This window comes from Ursus americanus, chromosome 13 (assembly GCF_024610735.1).
Source record: "Ursus americanus isolate L20-20 chromosome 13, mUrsAme1.1.p, whole genome shotgun sequence".
NCBI classification, from domain to species: domain Eukaryota; kingdom Metazoa; phylum Chordata; class Mammalia; order Carnivora; family Ursidae; genus Ursus; species Ursus americanus.
This window is the reverse complement of record NC_142139.1, coordinates 41,555,555-41,575,521: the sequence shown is the minus strand read 5'-3', so window position 1 is coordinate 41,575,521 and position 19,967 is coordinate 41,555,555. Positions and strand designations below refer to the sequence as shown.

Sequence of the window (19,967 nt, the reverse complement as noted above, 5' to 3'; positions counted from 1 at the left end):
TATCAAGATACCATCAGAAAGTGAAAAGAGGGGCACCTGGCTGGTTCAGTCAGCAGAGCATGTGACTCTCCACCTAGGGCTTGTGAGTTGGAGCCCCATGTTGGGTGTAGAGACTGCTTAAAAATAAAAGCTTAAAAAAAAAAGTAAGTAAAAAGAATAGGAAAAAATATTTGCTAGCTGTATATCTGATAAGGATGAGGTATCCAGAACATATAAAGAATCTCTACAACTCAAGAACCCAAACCAAAAATTGGCAAAGGACTTGAATAGACATTTCTCCAAAGAAAATACACAAATGGCCAATTTGCACAAAAAAAAAATGCTCCACATTATTAGTCACTAAGGAAATCCAAATCGAAACCACAATGAGATACTCCACACCACCTAGGATGGCTAGACCCAAAAGGTCAGATAATTACAAGTGTTGGTGAAAATGTGGAAAAATCAGAACTCTCATACTTTGCTGGTGGGAAGGTAAAATGGTGCAGTCACTGGGAAAACAATTTGGTGGCTCCTCAAAAGTTTAATACAGAATTACCACGTGACCCAGGAATTCCACTCCTAGGTATATACCCAAGAGAACTGAAAACATACATCCAGGCAAAAACTCGTACATGAATGTTCGTAGCATTATTCATAATAGCCCCAAAGTGGGAACAACCCAAATATCCAATAACTGATGAAGGAACAAATTGTGGTATATCCAGACAATGGAATATTATTTAGCCATAAAAAGGCACAAAGTTCAATATGCTACAATACAGATGAACTTTGAAAACATTATGCTAAGTGATAGAAGCCAGACTCAAAAGGGCACATAATTTATGATCTATTTATATCAAATGTCTATAATGGACAAATCCCTAGAGACGGAATGCAGACTGGTGGTTGCCAGGGGTTAGGGGTAACAGGGAATGGGAGTGGCATGATGAAAAAAATCTGGAATTAGTGGTGATATTTGCACAACCTCTTGAATATACTAAAAACCACTGAATAGTATACTTTTATTTTTTTAAATTATTATTATTATTTTTTTTTTAGAGAGGGAGAGAAAGCACGAGCAAGAGGGTGGGAAGGGGCAGAGGGCGAGAGAGAATCTTAAGCAGGCTCCATGCCCAGGGTGGAGCCTGATGTGGGGCTCAATCTCAGGACCCTGAGATCATGACCTGACCAAAATCAAGAATCTGGATGCTTAGCCGACTGAGCTACCCAGGCGCCCTGAATTGTATACTTTTAAATGGTTAAAGTGTTTAATTTTACATTATGTGAATTTTCCCTTAATTTAAAAAAAAATGCATCTTTGAAGAGAGAGCAGCATATCTGGGTAATTGTCCCTGGTTTCGTCTCCTAAGTGTTTCTTGGAAACCAAGGCCCTAAAATCAGTCTGAAGTGTGAACAACCCGTCATTCTCAAATGCTTGTGCTCGGGTTCTGGCAGCTTTGACTCCAGCTGAGAGTTCATTGTGTGAAGCATGGGACTCAGCTGGGTTCATCCATGTCAAGTGAGACGATGTTGGTGCTCCCAGGGGCGGATGGGCCAGAGGCCAGGACTAGCTTTTTTTGTTGACGGGTAGTCACCATTGGTGCAGATGACGAGGCAAGAAGTATGCATTACTAACATGCTGGAAAGTGTCGTCAGGGCCTTGCAGCCGCCCTGAGGCTCGTGGAAGTGGGGACTTGTCAGCGGTAGGGCATTCTTAATGAGGATCTCCTTTGCACCTCTCGACGCCCTCGTTAGTAAGGCGCCTAAGCAAGCCATAACAGGGTTTAATGATCATTTGTGTTCCCGGGACCGCGAGCATGAGCTCAAACGTCTGCTTTATAGGCAAAGAACCTCTTAAATCACTGACCATTATTCCCATTTTTTTTTGTATTTGGACAATGCAGCCATGGCAGTTTAATTAGAAGACAGAGAGTGTCACAGCACTTAAAGTAAATGACAGGCTTTCATCCACATGTGCTAATCAGCACCAGGCAGTTTATGAGGACAACATCCTGCTTTATTGTTAATTACCTGATTTTATTAACCTTCAGACGCTTGAATTGTTTTTAAAGATTTACCCATGGCAATTAACTGCAGCAATTTATCTGCAATATTGCATGTCTTTGACTTGAATATGCAATGAGGACCCTGTTTCAAAGCAGCAGCAGTGAACTCCTACAATCCATGATGGAACAATAGAATGATTCAAGACACACGCTGTTAATTTCCAAGGCCTTGTGCTGGTTTATAAATTTTATGATTCCAGCATAGAGACAGCACTCAAAACATGCTTTAAATAGCATCATCTACCTCAAGGAAGTTCAAACTCTACATAGATTTAATTTTTAGTGGATTTGATGTGATGAGTTTGGTAGAGAGACAAGGCGAAGTTTTAACCTAAAGGATTCTTTAACTTTGATGGAATCAGCATCTCTTAAGAGACATTCTGCTTAGCAGTGTGGCATCAAGCAGCACAGAATACCCTTCTCCTTTCCATACTGCGTATACAGGGTCGTCTTACTAATTAAAAACAGAAGTCTATAGAAACACACAAGCATACTCACATATTGGCATAAATGTCACTTGTTACCAAAACATCAGTTTCAATGGCTACCCAATAATCAGTTATATAGACTTAACCATAATTTAACCATTTCCCTAATATTGCACATTCAGATTATTTCCAATTTTACTAGAACATAAAATTTTCAATGAACATTCTTCTATCTTCATTCTCTTCTCCAGCTATTTCCTTAGAAATATTTCTATTAGTGGAATAGAAACTGAATTAAAGGATAGGAAGTTGTGTAAAACACTCATTACAGTTTGACAAATTGACATAAACTTTCTGCAGAGCAATTTACGCTCCCACCCACGGCCTACGGAATTGTCTCCCCATATTCTCATCAGCACTTTCTATTATCTTTAAAAACCTGTAGCTAATTTGAAAGATGTAATTATTTGTGAAGTCTGACATTTTTTCTCATACTGTAATTAGCCATTTTATAGACTCTGTGAATTTTCTGGGTTCTTTATACCCATTTTCTTTTGTGATGTTCATAATTTTCCTTAATTCTTAATTCTTACACAGTAAGAATTTGCTGGGGCATTTTAGTTAAGAATTTTACAGTTCCTTTCAGGGCACCTGCGTGGCTCAGGTCATGATCTCAGAGTCCTGGGGTCAAGCCCCAGGTCGGGCTCCCTGCTCATCAGGGAGTCTGCTTGTCTTTTTCCCCTGCCCCCCCATGCTCTCCCTCTCTCTCTCTCACTCTTAAATAAATACATAAAATCTTTATTTAAAAAAGAATTTTACAGTTACATTCATAAACTGATTAATAGTTTTCTTCTGTCTTCACTAGATTTTGGTATTAGGGTTATGAGCATATCTAGAGTGAATCAGGGAGCTTTCTATTCTTATGATGCAGAATTTACATCTTATGGATCATACTTGTTTAATACAGGTTTGAAGGAATTCAGTTTTAAATTACGTTTTACCAGTTTCTTTCAAAATTATCAGTCTACTCAGGTTTTCTTGATCATTTTCAATTTCCTAGATAATCATCCATTTCATTCAGACTTTCGGTATATTAGCCTTTAGCACATAGCATTGACTTACTCATTCTAAAATATTCCCTTTAGGGGTGGCTGGATGGCTCAGTTGGTTAAACATCTGTCTATTGGTTTCCACTCAGGTCATGATCCTGGGGTCCTGGGATTGAGTCCCGCATGGGGCTCCGCACTCAGCAGGGAGTCTGCTTGAGGATTCTCTCTCCCTCTGCCCCTCCCCCTGCTCACATACTCTCTCTCTCACAAAAATAAATAAATCTTAAAAAAAATTCCTTTTACCTGTACTGATATCTCTTTATTAGACCTAATTTGATATATTTACATTTCCCTTTTGTTGTTTTTTCAGCTGTCAAGTGATTTCATTAATTTAAAAAAATAAGCTCTTAGATTTATTAACTCGATTGTTTTATTATTTTCAAACTAAGTTTATCTTTATTATTTTCTTATTCTTGGGTTCCATATGTTTACTTTGTTGTTTTCTCTAACTTTTTGAATTGAACTATTTTTTTTTAAAGAATTTATTTATTTATTTGACAGAGAGAGACAGCCAGCGAGAGAAGGAACACAAGCAGGGGGAGTGGGAGAGGAAGAAGCAGGCTCATAGCAGAAGAGCCCGATGTGGGGCTCGATACCATAACGCCGGGATCACGCCCTGAGCCGAAGGCAGATGCCTAATGACTGCACCACCCAGGCGCCCCTGAACTCTTTTTAAATAAGGAAAATAAACCTATAAAATTTCCTGAGTACAGATTTAACTTTACCCTATACATTCAATAGATGAGGTTTTCACTTTCAGTATGATGTAAATAATCTAATGTTGCAGTTTTTTTATTAAGTAATTATGAGCTTTTAATAAAGATCTAGGGTTTTTCTATAATGGATGTTACTAATGCAATTTTAGTGCATTGTGGTATAGGAACTTGGTCTACACAAAGGGGAAAAAAATGATGTTTTTTTTGTGACCTAGTATTTATTGTAGTAAGCCTGCCACCAATAATAATGGCTCAAATTCTCACAATTTTAATAGCTTAGTTGAACATATTTTTTAGCATATGCTTTTTTATTTGTGGGAGGCAGATTCTGAAGTGAAAGAGTCCTCTCTTCTCTAAAATTCATCCTCTCTTCTCCAGGCCCATTGATGCCATTCTCCCACCCCTTAGCGTCTCTTATTTGGATAACTCAACAAACTCAAAGTTGATGTTGCAGCCTTCCATCTCTGCTACTCCATAAGGCCAAGAAAATACCCATCTCCTACTTAAAAGGTTTTCATGTTTCCCTACTGCATATGAAATTTCAGTCAAACATTTTCTCCATGATATTCATAGCTCCCCAATCTCTCCCCAGTTATCTTGCCAGGCTCCTCCCAGTATCCTTTAGCTCATCTATGCTCCCGCCCCCAGCGCCCATCTCCATGCTCTCACTGCACTGAGCTACAAGCTCTTTCCTGAATTCATGACACTCTTACCTTTACTCATTGATGTAATCTTTACAGTTGTCGATATTTCTCATTCTACGCAATTGCTCTCGACATCCCAAATTTAGACCGGTGTCTACAGTAGGTCTCCTAATGTTCCTAAAACTTTACTCCTCTATCAAGTCAGATTTCCAGAGAGCTCCATGCCTGGACTAACTTCAAGACAACTCATGTAGCTGCCAGACATGCCCTCACAGACTAGTATGTAGAATGTGAGCTCTAGGAAGAGACAGCCTCAGCAAGAGCCAGTGTGAGAGATGGTCACAAGAAGAATCCTCAAACTCATTGAAGGCACCTTTTAACGTTCCTTTTACAAAACTTACATGGTAATTATCCCTTGGAGAACAGTGCACAGGAAACCATGGCTACTGACAGCCTGATGTGCTTTCAATTAAATAATTCAAGATATATAATCCACAATGTCTCTCTTATTTTGGCTACCCAAAAGCTCAGGATTTTATTGCTTCCTGGTCTAGCTTGTATGCTGTGTCAGTCAGCTCTGGGACTTAAACTGTTCAAACTTCAGTTTCTTCATCTATAAAAAGAAGGTAACTAAAAATAAATAAATAGATACATAAATACATAAGTAAATAAATACATAAATAAATAAGAAGAAGGTAACTAATACCCACTTTGCAGAGTGGTGTGTACAAAGTCAAGCATGGTGTCTGGCACATTCGTTCAACAAATATCTACTGATGGATAGTCAGAAGACTGACTTCTAAGAGACTGAATTCACAAATGGACACAAGCCAGATCATGTATAAAAAACAGAACTGTCCGGGAAAGCAACCCCTTTATCTACAATCAACAAGGCAGGAAACCAGCCTACTACTTCCTACTTGTGGGAAGTCAGACTTCTACCTCTACTAACAATCCAAAAATCTAAACAATAACATCTATGACAATTGGCCCCATGGGGCTAGGAACTGATTACTGGGAGCTTCTCTAGTTTTTGTCTCCACTTCCACTTAATATCAACCAGAGAAAGCCAAATATGTACTCCTAGCCAATCACAGAAGAAGCCCCACTACTAGTTAGCCTGCCTCCAGCTTCCCCGTGCCAACAGCCTCCAATCAGAGCATCCCTAAAGCCTTCCGTTTGTCTACTGTGGAGCTTCCCCATTCCTCTGCCTGCCTTTGAGTCTCTGCCAAAACATAAGTGATAGTGGCTGACTCCTTGTGAGAGCAGGCTCAGAATAAATAGCCTCTGTTTATTTCTACATTTCCATGTATAAGATGCTGTGCATAGTGCTAGGAATATAATGGTGAACATGGTCCCTGCCCTTCTAGAGTTCATTTTCTAAAAGTAAAGCCAGAAGATCAATTGGCCAAGAAATACACAGATGGAGGCAAGCAGAGCCCAGTGAATGGCATGAAGGAAATCAAGAGAGTGATGTAATGGCTAGTAAGTGGGTGTCAGAGTGGTCTGCCTCAAATAGGCAGTTAGAGAAGACTGCTCTCTCTAGAAGAAATCTGAGCCGCAACACGAAGGATGAGCTTGAGCTAGCCACATAGACAGGGAACATGGAGCATTCGAGGCAGACCTCGAAGGCTTAGAGAACAGTCAAGCCCCAAGGTGGGAAGCTGCTTGGCAAGTTCTAGGCCAGTGAGGCTGCGGTATAGTGGGCAGAGAGCGTGGTATGAAATGAGGTGAATAAGTAATAGTTGTGGCTAATAATTACTGCTTTGCTCTAACAATAATAATTGATAGCTTGCTTGACAGTGGCTTTATTACACCTGGGCCTTATATTATAAGCAGTTTCTAATATTTTTGAAGTGGCCTTTATAAAGAAAAGAACGAATAAAGTCACTGATAGGAAATAATTTATTAGCTAACATTTATCAAGAGCTTACTATAATGCTTTATAGGATTCAAACATTTAATTCTCCAAGTAATTCCATGTAGTAAGTAGTATTATTACTTGTTTTTTGCGGATGAGGAAGTGAGACACAGAGAGTTTAATAAACCTGGCAGAGCTGACACACGGAAGAAGTTGAAGGGCAGGAGTGGAATCAGGCAGTCGGAATCCAAAGCCAGTGCTCTTAGACAATGCTGTCCCATCAGGGGGCAGAGCTGTTGTGAATCAGTTATTTGGTGGTACACACAGGTCCTCCTAGGTTTCTAATAGTTATTATGCTTGCTCATAGCAAGAAATATGTTTGAAATTCATCCTCTATCACCTAGTATCAAGGCTTCACACATCTTCAAATTCTATTTATTATGAAGGATTAGGGCCTAATGGAGCATAAGAAAAATCTCCCTCGTAAGAAAAATAAAGAACTCTAATTAATTAACACTTTCATCATCACTCTCAATTTGCAGAATTTCTCTATTATTGAATTTTTATCCATAATTTACTCTACAGACGTTTATGTGGGTCAAAGAATACCCACTTTGCCAATAGTTGTGGGTTTGCTCTGCTGGGGAAACTAATCATAGGTGCTATTAGACCCAATGAAGATTGGTTTCATTATTTACATGAATTTGAGCAGAGCAAGTAAGCAGGGAAAATCGTCTGAGCGCTGCTAAAAGTATCTGTTAATTGCTCATTTGCCAGGTGGAGATCTGTGTTAGTGCATAATAACGTCTGACTGCCCAAAGCCCACCCGGATCCAAGCAGCTGCGCAGCCAGGCCGTGTCTGCGATGCACGCACTTACATTCCCATCGTGGTTTGGGCAAGAGAGGGGCTTTCCCGCAGCCACGGCGGTGACCGTCTCCAGGATGGAGGACTCCTCAACGTTGCTGCCCGGCGTTCGCTGCAGCACGTCCATCAGGTTCGTGATGAAGAAGTTGTTCTGGAGCGCGGCCACCCCCTTCTCGGGCAGGATGGAGGTCTGGCGGCACACGGGACAGGAGAGGGTGAGACTGTGGGCGGGAATGTAGTTCTGCAGACACCTGTTGCGGAGGCAGAAGCAGGGGGACCGTCAGCAGAGGGGGCTCACCGGCTAGAGCAGGACCACCTCCTTTCGCAGGTGGGACACCTGTTCCCTGCACTTGTATGGACTCCTTTGCAGAAACTCCCTCTGGAGTCTCCTTTTCTAGGAAAATTAGATTTCCGCAACTAAGAGGTAAGGTGTACTCCCATGGGCGCTGTCAGCTGATTAGGCCAATGGTTACGCTCAAGGAAAAGAATAACGTCATTGACGTCTATCTCCGTGGAGCCTTTCCCATGCTCGAGCAGCATCGGCCTCTCCAGGGAGCTTGGAAGAAGTGCAGAATCTTGCGTCCTGCTCCTGGCCTGCTTGAATTAGGTCCCTGGGGCGGGGGGCGGGGGGGGGGGGTTATATGCGCATTAAAGGTTGTGAAGCATTGGTCTAGAATGTCCAGGGTCATGTTCACAGATTTGTGGACTTTTACAACGGGGAGAAACGGGTCAGTTTTCTGTTAGTGTTGAAATGCTTTTTACATACAAAAGCATAAGCAGATCTCAGATGTTAAAAAGACATCCTGGTGAAAATGTTGTGTTTGAAGCAGGGATTAAACACCCAGAGTCACATCAACATGATCTCTCGTCGCCTCTCCTCAACAGGCAATTAATAATTAAATTAATTAATTAGCAAAATGCGTTGCTGCTAATGACTTACATATATGCTGCTCACCAGATTCAAAGGACTTGCAATAACCCTATGAAGTAGGTACTTTAGACACATGAAAGAACACAGGCAGGAAGAAGCAAAGTCGCTTGTTTTCAGAACTCGAGTGGACAAGGGCAGAGCAGGAGTTCAAACCCAGACAACCGGGCACCTGCCGTCTACATAACTGCTCTGCGTAATGTTTCCCTGTTGCTCCACCAAGCGGAATTCGAACCTCTGATCCAGCCTCATTCCCCTTATTTTGTACATAAGGAAACTGACCTCAAGGAGATTAATTGATTTTCTTAAGTCCCAGAAGTAGCTAGGGCTGAGTCAATACCAGAAACGAAACAGCTTTTGCCAAGCTCACGGAGGGAATCTACACCCAGACAATAGACATTTGTCACTCCTCTCCTCCTCAGCAGCACTCACCAAACTTGACCACTGCCTCCCAGCCGTCCTCTTTTGAAACTTCATCTTCCCTCGTTTGTGACAGCACACTTACTCGGTTCTCCTGTCTGCTCTATCTTTTCTACGGAGCCAGGACAGGCTCTGTCGTTAGCACCCTTCTCTCCCGGGGACATCATATCCACGTGCATGGCCATAAGCACAACACCCCCACATTTCTATTTCTTCCACAGATGTCTCCTCTGAGCCCCTGATCTCTACAGCTTTCCTGGCATCTCCTCTTAGAGGTCTCACGGGTCCTAAAACTCAACATGTCCAAACCCAAAGCCATGTTCTTCCTCCAAACTGGGTCCTCCTCCCATCTCAACAAACAGCACCTCCGTCCATTCATCTAGGCAAAGCAGTACTGGGAGCCATGCTGAGAACAGTAATTTCCTCACTGTCCTTCGTTTTCCATATCCAGCCCACAACCGAAGGCTGGAAATTCCTAAATACCTTCCAATGTTTCCAGTTCTTGTCATCTGATTTACACCATCCTTTCTTGGGTTTGTGTCGTAGCTCTATACACTGTCACCCACCCTCAAATCCTTTAACCTTTCTCCATATTGTAGCCAGAGTGACCTCAAAACTCCTTCCATGCATTCCATAGGGACTTGTTGTGATAGGATCTCGAAAATCTCCACCACTGGCCATTAGATGGAGAAACAGAAGTGGATGGGGCTAGACCCAACCAAGAAGGCTGGGGGCAGACCCAGAACAGCTCAGAAGTGTTGCTTCCTACCTGTTAGGGCAAGTAAATGGGAGCGGATCAACTGCCTGCCTGGGCACTGAGCATGAGGGGGATAGGCAGGTCTGCCAAGCTCAGACTGAGTAGCTCTCAGTGCTGTATATAAAGGGGCCGACTGCTTGACGTCAGATAATGATCTTGCCATGTGAGCCCAGGAACAGAGGGACACTTAGCTGGTGTTCATGTTTTAGCTACACCCACTAAGTGAGGAGGAGACATCACTCGCCATTTAGTCATTTTGGAATATGAGTTACAAAATACTTACATCAAAGTATAAAATGAATAAAGTAAAACGTGCTAGTGCCCAAATACCACAACTAAAACAAACAACCCCCCCCACACACACCCCAAAATAATCCCCCTAAAAAGCAAACAAACAAAAAACCCACAATGACCAGTAACAATCCACCTTCTCCCTCTATCCATCACCACCAAGATGTGGTTATTCTGTGGCAACTGAGATCTTCCAAAGTAAATCAACTTTAACAAATGTATATGAAATTGATGGCGAATGTCATTAGCATTGATTTGAAGCCGTTGGAAATGCCAATTTCCTACTCTGTAACAAGAATTAAAGCATTTTAATTATGTCTATTTAATAATAATAGAAAATGTATATAACAAGATGCTATAAAACATAATTATTCATTTTTAAGAAAAATAGTCATTTTTAAGGAAAAAATATGACCTTACCAGGGAAATATTTAAATTATTTAAATTAAATTACTAACAAATTTTATATGCTTAATTGCTTATGTGCTAAGTTAAATAAGAAGGTAGAGATGTATTTTGATAACTGATTAACTCAATGGAAAAAACTATTCAAGAAGTATAAAGAAATGTGTTTTCATACAGAGAATTGCATATTCAGGTAATTTATAATTATTTCCTACACATTTTTTTTCTCCATCTGAAACATCCTATGTTCATTAGTATGCGTCTTCTGAAGTGTCTTTGAGAGGAAGCGCCCCCTTTTAACCAACTCCTCAATACGCAGGTATTTTACTGATGTGGTCTATGGGAGGCAATGACAGATTTTTAATTGGCCCTCACCAGAGGTCCTCTATGAGGGAACCATGGTTGGCAAAAATTGCTTGACGAAGAACAAAGGGAAAATTTTAAATTTTAAAATCTTAAAATATTTAATGCTCCATGTTCTGTGGAAATGAATCAGTAGCTTCTGGATTGCTTTCTCTCACTTATAATTATTTAAAATAGAGCAACTTATTGGCAACTCATGATTGTATTTCTAGATATCTATCATAAGCCCAAAAGATCTATTGTCTCCCATTGGTCACAGGAGAATCCTGGAAAGAACTCTTTGGTAGGTTGTAAGAGATCAGTCTGTGAACCTCTTCTCCGAGCACAAAGGAGGCTTACCTCTCACAAAAAGTGTGCAGACAGGGGAGAACCTTGGGATTCTTGTACCGTTCCAGGCATATACTACAGATCAGAAACTGCTTGTCGATCTGGCGCACCACAGGACTTGGGATGTGGGTGGCTTCACTGGCCATCCTAGACCACTGACATGGGAGGCCGGCTGTCTTTGACCCTGCGCGCTGCTGCTGTCAGACAGAAAAGATACATAATAACTTGTAAGTGCAAATCAATCGTCGATTCATTCGCTATAGGCGTTGTGCTATGAATACAGGTAGAAATCCATGCCAGTGACCTCAAAATGACCATAACCAACCCTCAACGCTGGCAAGGGAACACAGTGAGATGCCTTTTTATTTTATAAATCAATAAAATGATCACATGTTCACCATGCAAACAAAATAAGTTAGGAAGAAGTGCGTTGTCTAAAGAGGCATGTTGCTGGGTTTCAAAGCAGTGGCAGCTGAGGGGATCGATGCTTATACAGCTCTGCCTGTTCATGCCTTCATTCATGACTATATTTGACTATATGCCTACAGTCTTAATAAAATGTAGTCTACATTAGGGGCGCCTGGGTGGCTTAGTCGGTTAAGCATCTGCCTTCGGCTCAGATCATGATCTTGGGGTCCTGGGATGGAGCCCTACCTTGGGCTCCGTGCTCAGCAGGGAGTCTGCTTCTCTCTCTCCCCCTGCCTGCCACTCCCCTGCTTGTGCTCTCTCTCTGTCAAATAAATAAATAAAATCTTAAAAAATAGATATAGTCTATAATACAGAATAGTCTCATTAAAATAAAATATGTTTTCCCAACTATGGTACTTGAAGGAGATCAAAGTGTCACCCCAAAATATGCCATCTTGATGTAAGGATTATTTTGAGCTGAAGGCAAATTGAGAACCAGCAGACACGACGGGGACATGTGGGGTGGCAGGAGGGGCTGGCAGGCGGGGGAGAGGGTGTGGGCACTCTGCCCTCTCCCATCTGCCTAAAAGCGGAGCATAGATTTCCCATTTGGAAAGGAAATTTTCATTTATGAAGGTGCCCCACTCTCCATACCAAAAAAAGGAGACTCTAATCCTCATCAGAGAGAGCATGGAGAAGAGTCTGTGTAACAAACCTTACTAAACCACCCTTATGTACCGTACATTTCCTGGTCACTTTCCCACAATTCTCTGCCCCGAAGCCCCCATTTCCTTTGTCTAGCCACTTCCCCACAATTTGTCATCCTTTGTTAAAATAGTATATAAGCTCCCCGGTCGAACGGCCTCTTTGGGTTTTCAGTTCTTTTCTGTGAAGCCTCCATGCATGTAAAATTAAAAATATTAAATTAATAAACATCAGTAGAATACAGTATATATACTCCTTTGGAAAAATAAACTACCAATAAAATGTGCCCACCCTTTTCTCCTGATAATCTGTCCTTTGTCAGTTTAATTCACAGGCTTCAGTGACAGAATTTAAATGTGTAGAGGAAAAGTTTTCCCACCCCTACATACTGTTAACCTGCAGGGATAGAATAATTAGAATTTTCTATTAAAATCTTTGCATGTGATTCAGTGCTTTCTTCAGAACTAAAGGTGTGTAGATTCCAGGCTAAGATGTATTTGCTATGCAGCAGGGACAACAGGCAGATGATTCCTATTATTTTAAGAAATGTCTGTTTGTATTCATGTGTGGGCATCTGACGGACCAGGTGAATTAATTCAGAGAAGTTTTCAAAATGTGAGGGATCATGCCAGAAAAAGAGAATTAGAAGAGGGCAACAGAGAAAAAAGTGGAGGACCTCTAAGGGAGGGAAAAGTTACAACATAAAACACAGCTTCATTATCTACCTTGAAGAACATCTGGCTTCTATCCCAAAGGGTAAACCAAGGTTAAGCTAAAGTGCACTTCCTAATTTTCTAAATACTTTATAAGGTGTCTATGGCCTCCCCAATTCCAAACAGAAACACTCTTTTGACAAAAAAAAAAAAAAAAAGTAGTTAATTTTCAATATGACCCTAGGCAGGAAGTAATATTATTCTCATTTCACAGATTTTTGAAAACCGAGGCTCAGTTAAGAAGTTTGCCAGAATGCAAAACCCGTAGCCTGTTCACTCCTTAAACCACCACACCTCCGCTGACCTTGTGTTTGAAGAAGGCTGCGTGTACGACGCAAGGTTGGTTTATATATAAACCAAGTTTTTAACTTGGTCTGGGACCTGTGTTTAAAGCTGGGAAATACACCATACTTACAGAATCAACAATTCTACACTTTTTAATGGAAACTCTTTTCAGACGTGAATGATAGTTCTTCTTTCTCCCCACCAAATCACCCAATTCTTTAAAAGTATGTCAGCTTGTGGGGCGCCTGGGTGGCTCATTCATTGAGCGTCTGCCTTCAGCTCAGGGCGTGATCCCAGCGTTCTGGGATCGAGCCCCACATCAGGCTCCTCTGCTAGGAGCCTGCTTCTTCCTCTCCCACTCCCCCTGCTTGTGCTCCCTCTCTCACTGGCTGTCTCTCTCTCTGTCAAATAAATAAATAAAATCTTAAAAAAAAAAAAAGTATGTCAGCTTGTATTAAGAAAATTCGACTATTGGGGCGCCTGGGTGGCACAGCGGTTAAGCGTCTGCCTTCGGCTCAGGGCGTGATCCCGGCGTTCTGGGATCGAGCCCCACATCAGGCTCCTCCACTATGAGCCTGCTTCTTCCTCTCGCACTCCCCCCTGCTTGTGTTCCCTCTCTCGCTGGCTGTCTCTGTCTCTGTCTAATAAATAAATAAAATCTTAAAAAAAAAAAAAAAGAAAATTCGACTATTTATGTGTATTTGAGTAGTTACATACATGACGCAGCCATTTTCCAACTCTATGTTTCCAGATAAGCTCATTAAAGAGCATGATTAATGAACAGATAGAACCTTGTGAAAGCAGCCGCCATACAAGAGGGTCACGTTCCAACAGAACTCTCTGCATTAGTTAAAGCAGTGTATGTGTGACATGGCTAATTAGCCTGCATGATCTGCTAACTCTTTCATAGGATGTCTCCCTAAAGAACTAGAATAGAGAATAATATTCATTGATTGAATTAAATGTGGCTCATCTCTCAGGAGCTCAAAATGTTGGCACATCATCTGCTTTTCTTTAACCACGTCCCTATGACATCAGAACAGGGAAGAAATGGATTTGTCTGTCTTTAAGATAAGGAAACCGAAGCTGAGGGTTTAAATGACATGCCCAAGGTCATCCAGGAGAATCAGTGAATCAGAAAGCTCAGATTTCAAATCTTCTGCCTTATCTGATACCTAATCTTACACAAGTTCAACCCTTTCCAGTATGGTGTGTGTGTGTGTGTGTGTGTGTGTGTGTGTGTGATAAATATTATGGGGTGCTCACTTCAGTAGCACTAAAATTGGAACTATACAGAAGATTTGCTTGGCCCCTGAGCAAGGATCACACACAAATTCGTGAGGTGTTTCATATTAAAAAAAAAAAAATCATATTGAACTTTTCAGTTAAAATCAATTAAAAATAATTTTAATTTGAATAACTTTTGAAAAATTTCATATCGCCCTTTGAAATAACCAGTCATGCCGAGGATTGAAAAAAGCAGAGAGAAAACATTGTATTGATTTTAGTGTTTTTTTTTAATCTTAGAATTTTAGGGTTTGGGTAAGGAAAAAACATTTGTTTTAATCAAATGATATACGTTGGCTAAATGAAATTTCCTGAAGTGACATTTTATTCTCCAACACTGAACTAAAAACATTTCATTCTAATTTTCATCCTAATTTTATGATAATTATCGTAGTAGGTGAGAGTCAGTATTGTTAATTTATGTGGTAAATTAAGTTTACTCATGAACACTGATTTGAAATCATGACAATATTACAGATTTGTCACAAGTGACTTGTTGAAGACATCTGGATTTGCAGGACTCTCAGAATCAACACAAAAGTTCTCCAACCCCCGAAGTTCCGCAAAGCGCGACTTCGCCAGGGTAATGATCATTTCCTGAATATAACTGGATACCCACAATAGAAAGACAATTTGGCTACTCCTAAAGGGCTACTGTGCTGAGGAAAACCAAGGCACAGAAAGTGCTACTAAGCACTGTGGGAAGCTTTCCATCAGTCTGAATATGCCGCAAGCAATACACATAAAACGTATGACAGCCTTTAATCAAAGTGTTTGGCCACTCCCACAGTTTCTGGTCGTTCGATTAGAAAAGCAATAAATACTGTGCTGGATTCTAAGCTGTTCTCCTTTCCCCATCATGGTTTCTGAAGTGTCAGAGATCCTTCTTACTCACAGGGCCAGCAGAAATAAACACGTGCTAATAAGAGAGATCAGAATACAGAACTGCTCTTCTCCTGGAGGTCCGCAACATCAATTTCTGGAGGAGAGCACCCCCAAACATGCCAGGGGTGGACTCTGTCTCTGACGGAACCTGAATCCTTTTGGATGTAGGAACTAGCACTGCACGTATTGACAAAAGGCCAATGGACAGGAAATGACAGAGAAGGGAAGGCAAGCAGAGCCCTTTTTAAACTACAGAAATAGCCCACATTAGTGTGCCATGGACATTAACCAGTTATGAGAGCTCTCACTACGCGGGGAGGCTGGCTGAGGTTCCCTGTCAGAGGAAAACCAGCAGCAATACTGCTTGCAGAGGGGTTCAGTCCTCCTCTCAATAGCACCTTCTCAATCGGACCACTCTGTTTAAAACTGAAACTTGCCCCCCCATCTCCTAGCACTTGCCATCTCCAGTCCTTGCTCTATGTCTCTCTATAGCACCAGTCACTTTCCGATATAGATCGTAATATGTTTATCTTGCACGATGGCTCCTCCCCACCTCTCTAGGATGTAAGACTCACGAAGGCAGGGATTTTTGTCTGACTGCTCACTGCAGAAGTCCCAGCACCTAGAACTGTGCCTGGTACACGAAAGACACTCATTCTTTCTTTGAATGAACTGAACAAGTCAAGTATCGCATGGGAATGGACTCAGTGCCAGGAGTAGAAGAGTGCTGCGGGCTGACTTACATAATAAAGAGCGTGGTCGTCACCAGTCATGCGAATGTTTTCATTTGACACCAGACGGTACCTACCTTCCCGTGTGATCGTCTAATCTCCAGCAAGATAAGCCATCCGCCAGAGGGTAAAGAAATACTCAGGGACATACTGTTACACACTCACAGATGCAGAAAAGAAACTGGGAACCACTGAGGACACATCTGCGTGGAAATACAAAGTCTGAGAAGGTTGACACATAAATTCCTCACTACTGGGGTGCGCCAACTCCACAGCTTTCGAGGGCAACAACAATGCAATGAGCACAGGACAGAATCCTTGGGCATAGAAAAACCCCATCCCAGCCTTTCTTGCCTCACGTCATCTCTGGTATTTTTCCTGGCTCGTGTTCTCAAATCTCCTAGAACTTGTGGAAACTACAACCAAGTGGAAAAACAGAACTTGAGAGGAGGAGAGGAACCAAAAGGAAAATGCCTGTGTCCACAATTCTAAGGTTGAGACCGCAATTCCCACCCCAGATTATACCATTTGGATCAGAAAATGATCCCGATGTTTCATTGCTGACACCAGAGTGCAGGAGAGCAGGAAGGGAGGGCGGAAGACAAATGACAGACTGAAAGCCCTCTTCCTGAGAAGGGGAGAGAGGTGGTGACAACTTGTTGGCTGGGCTAGGAAACACGGTTGGGAAACAGGTCAAGATTCCTTTAGAAAATCAAATTTGAACATGTGATTTGTGGATAGGAGGCAGCATATTTGATTATGTGCCCTCCTACAGGCACTAGGTTCCACTTCTATTTAATTTTATGGCATTTGTGGGTTACTGCTTCTCTCTGTTGCCACTCGGCTGGCTTTATTTATTAGCAATGTGACATTTTTGCTGTTCTTGGACCAATGACAATGGTGCAGACATGCTAAAATCAGCTTCCCAAAAAGTTAAAAATCTTCTGGTAGATTTATAGAAAGAAAACCTCGAACCACTAGAATTATCTGTAACTCACAATGTTCTCTCTTGTACTGCCAGGACAGGTGGTACCTCGAGCACAAGGCCCAGGTGAAAACATGACTGAAGAAACAAGGTGTTTTTAGTTTTGAAAATTTATGAGCATATTATTATTCACCTGCAACTGAATTTGCATTGTAACAGAGGACTTGACTAGAAGAAAGAAAAGAGGACAATCTTCAGTGAAATTAAAACAGGGTGACCTATTTCTAGTTAAATCAAGCATGTATCCCAAATGGGCCATTTTGTAAATTAGAAGGCCAGATGCAAGAGCTTTCATGACAGTATGTGCATGAACGTGTGTGTTTGGGGGTGAGTGGGTGTCTATTCAGGAGGCCATCCACTTTAACTTCTGTCTCCAGGCAAGGATGTGCCCAAATTTTCCAAGGGTTCCTCTTATTTCCAGGATCGGATGTATGACAGCTTCCCTAGGTTGCTGGGTTTTACCACATGGAAGCTGATTTATGCCAAGCCCCCGACTTGTCTTTAGGAGATGGATAGCTATTTCCTCTACCTCTTAGTATAGGTAACTGTTTGCCATTGCCTTCTTCATAAAAGTCCTCACCTTTTACAACATAATTAAGTCAGTTCTTAGGATCTACTTTGGGTTTTCTAAGTTGCGGAAGGCTGGGTCTGTGTGATGGAGCGTTAAGTGGTCAGGCAAATTGACATTCATCTTACAGTGCCCTGGAACAGTCAGGATGCTGGGGTCCCCTCTCCCCACATCCATCACCTTGCCAAGTCTCCTCCCTTGCTCTCCTTTGGGACTGCAAGGAGGCTGCATATTCTGGGACCACAAAAGAGGCAGAGGACAGCCAAGGCCCTAAGCTCTGGAAGTTGGGTGAGGTTAGCAAGAAGGGGGAAGGGAAATTGACTCTACATCAGAACCTCAGAAGGCATAGGCCCACACAACACCAAACCCCTTTTTGCCCCGGTGGATAGGAAGTGCATTATTTAACTCTGTTGTTGATTAGAATAAATGTTTGCCTTAATACGTTTTCAAGAAGAAGAATAAAAAACACTTAATGTAGGAATGCGGGCGATTGTGAACATGAGGGCCGACTTGGGTAAAGGAGGGTAGAAAGACTAGCATGCAGATAACAGTAGTGAAGGTTCCTTCCATGGTGCAGTTTGAATAATTACACTGGGCTCATTTTTCCCTCAGTATGTGGTTTAATCTAAACCTTCAAATTTGAGGAGGAAACCTGATCTGTTAATTTCAGATAATCTGCGCAAGAATGATATTCAGAGAACTCTAATAGCCAACCCCATTATAGAACAAATTCTATTCTGACACTAAAACCCTTACATAAGTAATAAAGGGCACAGATGGCATCAGACATTTAAAAAAAAGCAATCACAGGTGTGTGCAAATTAAAATTATGCCACAATTAGATGTAACTCAGTCACATCTTTTAAAGAAAAAAACTATGAGAGTAAATGATTTGGCAGCAAATTTTTTAAAGTTTGGAAGTATTTCTCTTCAATCATACATGCAAATGTTTCGTTCAAGTCTTAGTTTTAACCAAGAGATAATGAAAAGAAGCACAAGGGAGTCTTAAAAATTAAACCTAGGTTAAATTTTTTTAAATTGCCACACATTTCTAATTTCTTCTACTTAAAGATAGATAAAAGAAATCGTACGTTTGGAGAAATTAATGTCTCCCAATATCCAAATGAAGGACATTTTCAATTCTTAGTAAGACAAAGAATGAGTATTTTTACTTATTTCGCAAGCAACAAAATCCACCAAGCTTTTATCATATAAGTAAAAAAAAAAAAAAAGTCATCTCAGGCTTATAATATTAACTATGGTGAAAAATATGTATAGATTTTATTCTCCATTTTAAAAATATATGGAATATATACCATGCATTCGTACTTCTCGAAACAGGCACATTCTATCAGAGAACATTTGTACATTCAGTCCTGTTTTAATCTTTCCAATGCAAATCACTTGGGTCTTTCTAGGGGAACACTGGGAAGAAATACTTAGAGGTTTAGGAAAGGCCACTACTCACGTCTCTGTAACAAAAAGCTGCTTTCTCATACCACAGCACACATGAAACTTCTCATTGTGTGCTTGCTCGGGAGGGGCGTGCATTATTTAACATTACAGCCTAGGAACAGTGCTGCTAAAGCATCTGCCCGAAAATAATGAAAAGCACCAGAAAATAGGTTCACACTTGGCAGAGCTGAATCCTAATACTTAAGAAATCATTTTAAGAATCTGGACAAACAATGCCTCTCCTTACATATTCTAATCTAAAAAAATTAACAAAAACCTCTAACAATTTATTCACGGGGAATAAAGCCGCAGTAATTCCATCTCAGCCAAAGCTACAAACTAATAATTTTTAAAGTGCTTCATTCTGAATCCAGGTCTGCTCTTTAAAGCAATGACACTGAATCTATCTTAAGATAGAAATATCATTTTGCCTTTTGGTTCAGAAATCCACTTATTAACATTCAGTATTTAGCTTAAAATAAATACCCTTTCTACTTGCTTTCCTGTCCTCCCAAAATAAGGAATAATGACAGGGTGGGGCACACTAGTAGAGAAAGCTGTCAGAAAAATCATATCCACTGTTTCAGGAAGCAAACCTAAGGTCCAACCCAAGGATTTTTTTTTTCCCTGTATAAAACTACCATTGAACTCCACCCAGATTTGAGTCTACTTCAAAAGCAGGGGAAAATGTCAAAAAAACAAAAACAAAAACGAATCATCTTCTGCATATTTGCCGATCATCAATGGCATTCAGAATTCAGAGGGTCGAGTCATGCATTATGA

General features: G+C 41.1%; 1 protein-coding gene and 1 pseudogene across 4 annotated transcripts in view; one reads left to right on the top strand and one right to left on the bottom strand.

Moving 5' to 3' along the window:
• The window catches only part of TRIM2 (tripartite motif containing 2), a 116,295-nt gene that overhangs the window by 43,023 nt on the left and 53,305 nt on the right, over window positions 1-19,967 (bottom strand). For 2 of the 4 annotated variants that reach the window (XM_087866526.1, XM_045798790.2), the window contains exons 2-3: window positions 11,175-11,356; window positions 7,685-7,922 (exon numbers count right to left, since the gene is read on the bottom strand). In XM_087866526.1, the coding sequence (XP_087722652.1) occupies window positions 7,685-7,922; window positions 11,175-11,308 (372 nt within the window). In that variant the 5' untranslated portion in view covers window positions 11,309-11,356. Of the gene's footprint in view, window positions 1-7,684; window positions 7,923-11,174; window positions 11,360-19,967 lie in introns of all 4 variants that reach the window. The other 2 variants (XM_045798789.2, XM_045798791.2) reach the window with 1 other exon arrangement.
• LOC123793422 (U6 spliceosomal RNA) lies at window positions 14,532-14,630 on the top strand (annotated as a pseudogene).